The sequence below is a fragment of the Chiloscyllium plagiosum genome, unplaced genomic scaffold (assembly GCF_037043375.1).
Source record: "Chiloscyllium plagiosum isolate Xiang-an unplaced genomic scaffold, Cpla_swu_hap1 HiC_scaffold_10, whole genome shotgun sequence".
Lineage (NCBI taxonomy): Eukaryota > Metazoa > Chordata > Chondrichthyes > Orectolobiformes > Hemiscylliidae > Chiloscyllium > Chiloscyllium plagiosum.
The window spans coordinates 26,890,660-26,903,063 of NW_028270148.1; the positions used below are offsets into that span (position 1 = coordinate 26,890,660).

The 12,404-nt window shown below is 41.4% G+C and overlaps 1 protein-coding gene across 1 annotated transcript in view; it reads left to right on the forward strand.

Moving 5' to 3' along the window:
• Positions 1-12,404, forward strand: part of ryr2a (ryanodine receptor 2a (cardiac)) — a 769,474-nt gene that overhangs the window by 371,035 nt on the left and 386,035 nt on the right. The window contains exons 16-18 of the mRNA XM_087991236.1: positions 543-661; positions 3,972-4,105; positions 6,191-6,432. Of these exons, the coding sequence (XP_087847362.1) occupies positions 543-661; positions 3,972-4,105; positions 6,191-6,432 (495 nt within the window). The remainder of the gene's footprint in view (positions 1-542; positions 662-3,971; positions 4,106-6,190; positions 6,433-12,404) is intronic.

The window sequence follows — 12,404 nt, forward strand, 5'->3', positions numbered from 1 at the left end:
AGAAGCAGGGTGAGGAATGCTCTTTTTTTGCATAGCAAATTGTGACCTGGAATTACTGCCTGAAAGGTGGTGAAAGCAGATTCAATAATGATATTTGAAAGGGGATTAGATAAATGCTAGAAAGAGTGAAACAAAAAGCTGCAGAGTCACGATTAAAGAGTGGGAGGAGTGTTGTTGGGAAAAGTGGGGAATGGTGGCAGGGTGAGAGACAAGTTGGATGGCTCTGCTAAAGAGTGATACTGAGCCAAATAGTTTCATTCTGTGTTTACAGGATTGGTTCAGTTCCCTGCCAATAAAGTACTCATCTCAGATAAATCATGAAGGCGGGCTCCAAAGTTAGGTGGCTGCTTCCCAATGCAGGCAAAAGATATAGAGAGAAAAATCACTCTAATACAGTTGCACTGATGGGAGGTTGGCTGGTTCTTTCTGTTCTTTTGGCAGATGATGGCATGTAATAGAGAGAGGAAAATAATAACAGTCTTAACAAAATATAGTAAAATGAAGCATTCATTGAACTAGCTGATTTTAATTTTTACCAACAGGAATCCTTGAAGTTTTACACTGTGTACTTGTGGAAAGTCCTGAAGCTTTGAACATTATCAAGGAAGGGCACATTAAGTCTATAATTTCCTTGCTAGATAAACATGGAAGGAATCATAAGGTATGTTTTCATTTATTTTTGTATTGCTAATTATTTTACTCTGTGAAAAGGCACATTGATAAATTTTTAAGACCATATGCGGTGAAGACTTATTGTGAAATTGTAATTATATTTATGAAACATAGTTATTTAGTATTTTGTTATGAATATTGGCAGAGAAAATCATCTTACATAAATTTTGCTTTTTTAAAATGTAGAATTCCAAGTAAAGTCTAATAGTGGAATATTTTCACGTATTTTAAGTGATGGAATGATTTATAACATAGCGTTAGGATATTTACTGGCATGTTAGCTTGTTTATTATTAGAAGATTGTTACATTTCTTTTGACTTTAACTTATTAAAGAAGATTGGAATATTATTTCCCCCATAAGCCCTTCAAAACCATGAACTTCCTGCGCCTAATGTCTGTTTTAGTCTCTCTGATATGCGATCCTGTAGTAGCTACCAGGAGGCTGCTGAGAACATGCTTTCATTCATTTCCGGATGATGGCATTGCTGGCTACAACAGCTTTCATTACCTAATTCCCTGGAGAAAGTGGTGATGAGCTCCCTTCTTGAACTGCTGTGGTCCTTTGGATTTAAGGATATCCACAGTGCCATTGGGAAGGAAGTTCCAGGATTTTGACGCAGCTACTGTGAAAGAGCAGCAGTATTGTTCCAAATTAGGACAATGGTGGTGTTCCCTTGTGTCTTCTGTCCTTTTCTACTAGGCAGTAGAGGTTGCGGGTTTGAAAGGTGGTGTCAGTGGGCCTTGGTGATTTCCTACAACGCATCTTGTAGGTAGTACACACTGCTGCCCCTTTTGTGAGTGATGAAGAGACTAACTATTGAAGATGATGGATAAAAGTGTTACTTTAACTGGATGGTGTCAGCTTCTTGAGTGTTTTTGAGAATTGGAGAGTATTCCATCACACTTCTGACCTATGTCATTACCATGTCAACTCTTCTCCCTTCCATACCCTAAATGCCTGACAACTGCTTCAGGTCTTCCAAAAGGGACATGATTAAAATGAATTGAAGGGCGAGTCAACCTCCTTACTTATTACATAACACAGGTCAGGTATCATATTGTTATTGTATTATAATTTTTGATAAAATTCCCAACTCTTATGAAATGGCACAGAAAAATAAGGTGGGCTAATCAATTATATCTTGCACAATGTTGATAACATGCAATTTTTATTTCTACATTTTATGCTTTGACATAAATATAATAAAACCATCAATAATCAGTTCAATTGTTTCGTTACTGTACTTTGTATTAAATCTGTGATTTTATGCCCCAAGAGGGAATAATCTCAGAGTAAGGGGTCACCTAATTAGGAAAGAGATAAGGGTGAATTTCTTCTGTCAGAGGATAGTGAGCCTGAGGCATTGTTTACCACAAAGAGCTATCAAGTCTGGGTCATTTAGTATATACAAGGTTAAAATGGACAGATTTTTAATCAGTAAGGGAATAAAAGGTTATGGGGAAAAGGCAAGAAAGTGGAGTTGATGATTATCAGATCAGTCATGGTCTCATTGTGTGGTGGAGTCGACCCGATGAACTGAATGGCCTATTTATGCTCCCATACTGTACCATCTTATAGTCTAATGGAGTTAATCCTAATTCAGGCCCTACATCTGAGGTTGCTGAGGTATTTATTTGATTGGGCTGGGTTGCCATTGGCTTCCTGATTACTTTAACTTTCAGAGTACCTTTACCTCGAAGGCTGTAAGGAAGCTTTAAGCGTTGCATTTGCCAATGACAATGTGCAAGGGATATCCACCCCCATCAGATCTAAATATATCTGCAGGAAATTAGCACAGTACTTAGACCTAATGCTCTAAATTCCATTTAATGGAGTTAAAAAAAAAAATCAAGGGATGTTGGTAGCACAGCCAGCATTTGTTTACAATCCTTACTTGCCCTTGAAAATGTGGTGGTGAGATGTCTTGAACCGCTGAGTCCACATGGTATAGTTGCACTCACAATGCTATTGGGAAGGGATATTGACTAGTGGCAATGCAGAAACAGTGGCTACCAATATGGCCAGAATGTTTATTATGTGCCAGAAAGAGCTGAATATTAATATTGTAACAACAGTGCAAGTAAAAGGAACTGATCACAGAAGTTGGAATGATGTAAGGAAAAGGGAGGGTTGTGGATCTAGTTGAAGAACAATATCAGAAGCCTGGCACAGACATACTGGGTCAAGTGGTCAAATTCTGTAAAAGTCTGATGTGTACATTCCAGAATTTGTAGAATTTCAATAAGAGTAAATTTGATGAGCTTCACCTGATGTGGACTGGATGTTTGAAAGGCCACAGGGTCAGGACCAAGTACAAGCATGCTTGATAATTGAGGCTCTGCAATTCTCTTGTGATCCAAACAACTTCAGGACAGTTTTGAATTTTCAAAGAGCCATTGGAGGTGAATGCAATGATCACTTGTTTGTCACCACTTAATGGCTTTTTAACTTCCCTGAGGGGCTTGTCCTGTGCATTTAGTGCACAGCCTGTCAGTTTTGACATTCCGTCAGAGATGCCCTGAAATCTAATATGTGCGGCTACCTAGCACTGACATAATCATGGTTCCTAACCTTCTTTTCTATCTCTGCTGTCTTGACTCATTTTGCCTCCAGGGTCTTGCCAGGAGCTGCCTGCTCTAATCACCACAGCAGCGGCAGTGTCCAATATGGCTGCTGCCTGCCTTTGCTGTTAATGCCAGTCAGACAACTCCTGCTTTCTAGAGATTCTTGAAACCTCTAAATAAGTTCTGAGTTTGTCTCCTGGCTGGTTAGAACAACATGAATTTAAAAATCTCATTCACCACAGTGCCTCATTGTGGATACGGGGGTGCAGAATTCACCCAGGTGATGGATTTACAACCCTACATTGAAAGTTGGTGTCTTACCTCATTTTTAAGTCTATATGCAGCCAGTTTTTAATACACTTTTACTGTGTATTCTTTTTCACAAATTCTCTATTTTAGTTGCAATTATGATGGGCCAAATTGATATTGCTTGTTGAAGTTTTTGTAATAGGCTCCTAAGTTAGTGATCAAATGAACCGATTTTTCTGAATAGATGTGCAAGAGTAATTTGAGCTTCTACAGGTTTCAACAAGTGCCTTTGAACAGCAGCCGGTATCTTTGCACTTCTGAAGGTCTTTTATTCCAGTAAGTTTTCAAAATGTCCAGATGTGGAATAAATATGCACCTTGAGACGGTTATTCAGAACCATGAGTTTTGTGAATATCTACACGTTGTGGTAAATGACAAATGGAGAAAGGCAGACTCCACATAATTAATTTTCTTGTCCTCTAAGGTTTTAGATGTGTTATGCTCTCTGTGTGTGTGTCACAGAGTTGCTGTGCGATCTAACCAGCATCTAATATGTGACAACCTGCTACCAGGAAGAGACCTACTGCTCCAAACACGACTCATCAACCATGTCAGCAGGTAACATTAAAATCACCTCAGTGATCTACATTCACAATTACTGTTCTTTTAAATGCCACAAACATAGCAAGCCAATATATTGATATTTTTAAATTAATTACAAATACAGTTGTGATTCTCCTGCGGGACAGATGCCATTTAAAATACAGGTCTGAATTATAAGAAAAGGGGCCTACGTGGACTTTCATATGATTGACTGGCATTCCATTTCCTCAGCTCATTTCCTCAGCCAGCTCACTTGCTTGGAGATTGTATTGATGTGAGGGGATAATTGGCAGGGCTATCACCCACAAGTATGTGTTCATGAGTTGAGGAACTTCATGCCTGTTGTCAGCAGCTTACTAGGATTAGCAGGGACTAATGCAGCTGCTGAGGGGGAAGGAGGTGGCGGAGGTTGTTGAAGGGGCAGGTGGGATGGGTGCTTGTGCATGTGCAGGCAGCACTCATGGCAAACCTCCAGAGGGAAGAACCAGCGTTAACAATATAGTAACACTTGTATATGAATATACAGCCATATTGGAGCACTCCATTTTCAAGCAAGCATCAGTATGTGTCACAGTGTCTCCATGCTCAGAGATAAATAAGATTTTCCTTAATGTTCTCAAGTTGTCACTGCTTATCTAACTTTTCATATTACTAGATGTGAACATTTAAGAGTAGGTCCAGCCTGTAATAACAGCAGACATAAATGTTTTCAGGTTTTAGAAGTATGTGGAGGATTGAATCTTATGTATTTTTCTACTAAGTGTGAATTGCATTGTGGTTTTCACCATGAGGCCCAGCGAATGTACTTACTGTATCTTACCAAACAGACCTCATTAACTATCTACCTTGCCCCTATGGTGTCCCTCAAGTAGAGCTTGCTCCTCTCTGGATATCACTGAAAGACCCAGCATCCATGGTGTCTGCACTATCTTGAAAAGGTATCTGTACACCTGGATGAGCATTGACATTCTAAAGCTGTCCGGTTCACTCAAGGATGGGGTTGGAAGATATTGGAGAAGAGGAAGATGAGTCTTTTCTGCACCCTCTCATTATGATGAGCTTGTACAGGACGTTGATGAGGCCTCTTGTGGAGTGCTGCATCCAGTTCTGGTCTCCCTGTAAGGGGAAGGATACTATTATCCTGGAGAAGGTTTTGAAGAGAGTTACCAGGATGTTCCCAGAATTGGAGGGCTTGAGTTATAAGGAGAGGTTGGATAGGCTGGACATTTTTCACTGGAGCATGGGAGGTTGAGAAGTGACCTTATAAGTTCATGAGGCATATGCATAGGATGAATGCAAGTGTCTTTTCCTTAGGATTGGGGATTTCAAGACTAGGGAGCATACATTTAAAGAGGGACGTTTGGAGGGATATGGACAAAATGCAGGCAAGTGGGACTAGTTTAGTTTGGGATTATGGTTGGCGTGGACTGATTGGATAAAAGGTCTGTTTCCATGGCGTATGACTTCATGACTCTCTAGTGCAGTCATATCCTTCCTATAGTGTGGTGACCAAGGTTGCACACAGTACTCCAGCCATGGCCGAATCAACATTGTACAAAGCTACTTTTTAAAATTGCAAGAGCAAAGAATTCCAAAAAGTGACATCCAGGAAATGGGTTTGATCAGGTTTGAAAAATTGCAGAAGTGAACAGAGAATGATTGGGACCAGGAACCAAAAATATTGGTTGCTTTGTTGGAGAAGGAAATTTTAAGATAAATCCATCATTTAAACGATGGAGACTTACTATGGATCTTGCATATCCCCCACCATGAGCCATTTTGGTATCCCGCAGTGAAGAGTACTAACATACAATGCAATGATGCTACTGACATTTTCCTGATTGATGTACCACCCTCTCCTGGTGGGTGGGAAGGATTTTCCAATAGTGTCATCTTACAGCCTCAAAGTTTTAGATGGTGAATTACTGGGGTTGCAAACTTATTGTAATCAGGTTACATCTCAAATCTCACATATACCACTTCTCCAACAGGCAGATGATAGTGGAATTGTTGTGTTCAAATGCGGGTTAGCATTTTACAAAAATTGAGATGAAGTTTTCTCTGATGAAGAAGTACGATGCATTTGTTTTCTGTTTTCAGTATGAGGCCCAATGTCTTTCTGGGAATAAGTGAGGGTGCTGCCCAATACAAGAAGTGGTATTATGAACTAATCGTGGACCATGTTGACCCCTTTGTGACAACAGAAGCCACACATCTTCGAGTCGGTTGGGCTTCAACAGATGGTTACTCACCATGCCCTGGAGGGGGTGAGGGATGGGGAGGGAATGGCGTTGGAGATGACCTTTACTCCTATGGATTTGATGGACTGCACTTATGGTCAGGTAAGTTAGGAACTATAACAATTTATGCAGCTTATTGAAAATGCAAAGCTTGAGTCTTCATCCAGAATATTCATCTTCTCAACTTAAATATCTACTTAAAAAGTTCATGTTAATATTGAGAAATGTTTAAACCAAAACCATCTGGCACATGTCATAGTGGTTGCTGTGAAATATGGCCTGTTCATGGTTTGTCGGAAGCAGCTCGATGATTTGTTTGTATGGCTATTATATGCAAACGTATGCTACTTTCATGGTTAATGTTAAATCTTTTTGTGTGAAGTTTTCAAAGTTTTAAGATATTACTAGACTAATTTTAGACTTAGTTTTATCTCCCATATTGGGCATATGGATGTCTTTTAGCATTTGAGAACATGTATTATCAGAATATCCATTTTTTTAAAAATCAAATAAAACCTTTATGAAGAATCAGTATTGATATTAGCTTTCAAAATGTAACGTAACATTAATTGATATCCAGTTTAAACCAGTGACCCTTATAGTATGAGGAAAAGAAAAGGAGGGAGGGAAAGAGATATCGGGGAGGGGGTGAGTGAGAGAGGGAGAGATCGGAAGGAGAGAGAGAGAGAGAGAGAGAGAGAGATTAGGGAGAGAGACCCTTTTAATATGAGGAAAGGAACATGCATTTATATCACTCATTCAGTATGTCTGGAAGCACCTCAGAATCTGCTGTTTATTTCTGGACTCCATCCACAGTTTTCATAGACAAATGTAGCAGAGCATATGTTTACCACAAGGTCCGTAGATAAGAAGAGAGACCAGTCAATGAGTTTAATTGGTTCATGGAGGGATGCTGACCAGGCAAAGCCTCTGCTCTTCCTTAAACAAGGAGCAATGAGGTCTGTTACATCAAGCTGAAGAGCCACTCAGGGCTTCCTTTCAGCAGCTCCATCAAAGCACTGTATTTCCAACCAGGTAACAATGCCCCAGCTACAGTGAGAAATCTATTTTACTGATCTGAATCATGGGTCAGTCAGAAAGTCATGGAGAGAGTGAGGACTGCAGATGCTGGAGATTAGAGTCAAGATTAGAGTGGTGCTGGAAAAGCATAGCAGGTCAGGCAACATCTGAGGAGCAGGAAAATCGATGTTTCGGACAGGCGCCCTTCATCAGAAATCAGGATTTCTGATGAAGGGCTCCTGCCTGAAACATCAATTTTCCTGCTCCTCAGATGCTGCTTGACCTGCTGTGATTTTCCAGCACCATCTAATCTTGACAGAAAGTCATGGAGAGCCCATCATTCATGATTTCCTGCACATGCTGTGGTGATTTGACTTCATACTATCTGACATCTCAGATCTTGAACCTACACTGAGGTCCAATTTGGCTTGCACTGATTGACCTTTAGTCAGGTGGAGAGTCATTCACAAGAGACAAATCTGTGCAAGGGAACATTGGAGGAAGAGGTCCAATAGGATTGGTGCTTTTTAAGGGATGAGGGTTAATCCTGAGGAGTGCACAAAGTTTCACCCAATATAATGTTGTCAAATGGCCTCAGGTGGAAGAACAGCTTTGGGTCTCAAAGGAGTAAGACTTATTATCAAAGTCTCCCTTATAGTCTCAATAACAATGTCTATGAGATTAATGATACTTGTACCTAGTTGTTATCTTGCAATAAGCTCCATCCTGTTTAAGACCACCAAGTGGTTATCCTCTACCAGACTAGACCTACAAGGTTCTGCAGATCCCGAACAGGAATGAGGATGATGGTAGCAGATCTACTAAATGGATCATATGAAGCAACAAACTGTGATGAGGATCCAGGGCTGGTGAACAACAGGCAACAAATGAGTCAATCGGGTAGCCACTGGACATAGGTATTCGGGTTTGGAGTTAATTGACCTTGTGTTAAGGCGGTGTATGAAGCTTCCAGTGGTGGAGTGGGAGATTGCAATTGGTGCCTGGTTGACTGGGTGGAGGTCAAAGGCCTCATGGAAGTTTGACATTGGGTGCCAAATGGTGTGGCTGCTCAGGCTGTTACTTTGATCCAGAGGTTCGATGCAAAACCCCTTACCCTCTTTGAGGATGCTGCTGGGTTCCCCAGTGCTCAGAAAATCCAGCCAAGTGCAGTTAAGTATTGAATGTTGATTGCTATTCAGGCTTGTGGCCTCATAATTATAGTTAGAAACTACTGTGAATAAACTGTAATGTTTCTGTCATGTTTCATTTCCAGTGACAGTGTACATGTCAATATTGTAAATCAGTTGTATTTTCTGTTATGGTGTAGCTTATGGTCTTTTAGTGCAGTCATTTCTTAATTGCGTTTCTCAATTCTCAAAACCTGTACTTTTAGAATCTGTGGTCATTTTCAAAAGCACCTTCCGGTTCTTTTAGACGATAGAAATACTGCTAATCGTCTTTGTGAATCTTACACAGTGGTAGTGCTCTCAACTGAGGCGGGGGTGGGGGGGGGAGCACAGCAAGGTTCAAGCCCTACTGGAGGGACATGTTCACATAGCCTGGGAATATCCTAGTGCTGAAGGAATGCTGCACTGTTGGAAGAGCTGTGATTTGGATGAAGTGTTAGTTTGTCTACCCCCTTAGGTGGCTGTAAAGGTAATAACTGCAATTAGCAGACACAGTTATCTGGCTCAGCTTCATCTTGTCCCTTTTCTAAAGTAGTTATTATTAGCCAAGTTGTCCATGTGCAATGCATTCTGCAGAAATAGCATTCCAGTCGTCCTAACTCTCACACTCCCGTGTCTCCCAAAACACCATTCCTACGCTTTCTTGTGCTGGTGTAAACCTACTTTCCTACTTCAGACTTTGTATGACCTGGTGTTGAAACTTTGAGGTGTGAGCGTGGGGGAGTTGCAGATATGACTCGTTGAGGGAATGGGAAGCATTGATGGAAAGGCATGGTTTTCTTCAGTTAAACACAAACATCTACCTATTCACAGACATTTTTTTATGTCCATTAGGCCACATCTGCCAAAACAAAATTATGGTAAAAGCTCAGTCCGGATTCCATTGCAGCCATTGTTACTTCAACAGGTTTAATTGGAAGCATTAGTTTTTGGAGCACCGATCCTTCATCAGGTGGTTGTGGAGGACACAATTAATTACAAAAATAAAGTTTTGTGATTTACATATGAAAAGTGAAACTATCATGGTATTCGAACAGATGAAAGACTCAACAAACAATCAAGGTATTTTTCAATGTATAATTTCAGTTACATCACACTGTAAACTTTTGCTATAACTTCTGTGTCTTACAATTGTGTCCTCCATCACCACCTGATGAAGGAGCGTCGCTCCGAAAGCTAGTGTTTCCAATTAAACCTGTTGGACTATAACCTGGTGTTGAGTGAATTTTAACTTTGTACACCCCAGTCCAACACCGGCATCTCCAAATCATTGTTACTTCAGAGTTCATGTACCAGAATGTCATCTTGTGACCCCACTTGACCCACAGTTTGGAAAGCCCCTGTAGTATTCATACAAGAACAAGGAGCTTATGCACATAGTCTAAGCATAACCTAGTACTGAGAAAATGCTGCAGTGTTGGAAGAGCCATATTTCAGCTGAGTATAGTGGCTAATAAATATTTTTCAAACTAGATCACAAAAAAAATAGATCTAGCCATGTATTTCACTGCTGTGTGTTGGGCTTTACAGGGCATTTATTATTGGTTGCAGTGTTTCTTAGATATCAAATTAATTATACTTGAAAAGTCTTCAGTTGGCTGTAAAGTATCATAAAGTGTCATAAGGTGGTGATGTGCATTGTTCTTTCATTCAAATGTAGAAGGATTTGTTTCAGACTAACCCTAACCCTGTTAATTCTAGTCCACTTGATGTGCTTTAGCTTCTCTGTGTGCTTATGCCAGGATTATAATTTTGAAGCTGGGGGGTCAGTTAGCTCAGTTGGCTAGACAGCTGGTTTGTAATGTGGAGTCAAACCAACTGTGCGGGTTAAATTGCCATGCAGCTGAAAATCCCTACCTTCTCAACTGTGATGTTTCTCCAGTTAAACTCAGTGAGCCATATCTCTCTCGAATAAGAAAATAGCCCAAAGGACCTCTGGGTGATGGTTACTTTCACCTGGCAGCAAGAGGCAAGTACTTAATGATGCACCAGCCCAGTTGTTGTCTGCCTGATGCCAATTACTAGAGCAACTTTATTTGTTGTACTGGAAATAAATCTTCAGCCTGGTGACTGGAGTCTGATATTGGTCTGAAATGTTAATCACATGCAGGGAGGTTAATAGTGCATAGCGAAGAATTTTGTTGAAAACGTAGCAAAAGGTGGATCTAAGGCTGGTCCTGCATCACTGATACCCACCTAAATCTTTATGCCAGCCTCTGCACACGAGGCCAGTGTTGATACCAACTGGGGGGTTAGGCTGACCCTCATTCACTGGAATAATAAATGGATTTCACTAATCAATATAAGTGCTACTATTTACAATTGCATCTGTTAAAGTCTTGATAAAGAATCGCACAATAGTCAATTTTTTACATCATTTGATTTCAGATGCTAGCTCGAATTGTGTATCTTGTCAGATCAAAAAGACTGACATTGGAAATCAGGTCATTTTCTGTATTCATAGAATGAATAGAATCCCTCCAGTGTGAAAACAGGCCCTTTGGCCCAACAAGTCCACACTGACCCTCTGAAGAGTATCACCCCCAGACCCATTCCCCTACCCTATTACTCTATATTTACCTTTGGCTAATGCACTTAACCTACACATCCCTGAACTCTATGGACAATTTAGTATGGCCAATTTATCTAATCTGCACAACTTTGAATTGTGGGAGGAAACCAGAACACCCTGTGGAAACTCACACAGACACGGGGAGAACATACAAACTTCACATAGATAGTCGCCCAAGGCTGGAATTGAACCCAGATCCCTGGTGCTGTGAGGCAGCAGTGCCAAACTCCTGGCACCTTCCCCTGCCACCGCAGGAATTGCAAAACCTGCGCCCACACCTCCCTCCTCACCTCCATCCAAGGCCCAAAAGGAGGCTTCTGCATCCATCAAAGTTTCATCTGCACATCCACCAATATCGTTTATTGTATCCATTTCTCCCGATGCGGTTTCCTCTACATTGGGGAGACTGGATGCCTTCTCGCAGAATGCTTTAGGGAACATCTCCGGGACACCCACACCAATCAACTCCACTGCTTGTGGCCCAACATTTCAACTCCCCCTCCCACTCTTCTGAAGACATGCAGGTCCTGGGCCTTCTCCACCGCCGCTCCCTCACCACCCGACACCTGGAGGAAGACCGCCTCATCTTCTGCTTTGTAACACTTCAACCCCAGGGCATCAATGTGGACTTCACCAGTTTCCTCACTGCCCCACCTTACCCCAGTTCCAACCTGCCAGTTCAGCACATCTTCATGACCTGTCCTACCTGCCAATCTCCCTTCCCACCTATCTGCTCCACCCTCCTCTCTGACCTATCACCTTCAGCCTCACCTCCATCCACATATTGTACTCTTGGCTACCTTCTCCCCAGCCCCAACGCCCTCCCATTTATCTCTCCAATGCGGAGGCTCCCTGCCTCATTCCTGATGAAGGGCTTTTGCCCGAAACATCGGATTTTCCTGCTCCTTGAATGCTGCCTGACCTGCTGTGCTTTTTCAGCACCACTCTAATCTAGACTCTGATCACCAGCATCTGCAGTCCTCACTTTTGCCTAGCAGTGCTAACCACTGAGCCCCTGTGCCATATTCGATAGGTTAGCTTCATGGCTGGCCACCCACTCTGAATTAAAGGCACTTATGCCATGTTGTCAAAGGCCAATTAATGTGTTACCATAATGTGCTACTATTGTGCCACCATAATGTGCTACTATTGTGCCATGTCAAAAATTGTCTGCCTGCCATGATCTCAATATCGCAATTCATCTGAGGCAATAAATTTAAATAGATTGTTTAATAATTATCAAATGAACATTTCCCTTCCTTCCCAACAGTGGGAAGTCTATCCAGTGTGATATT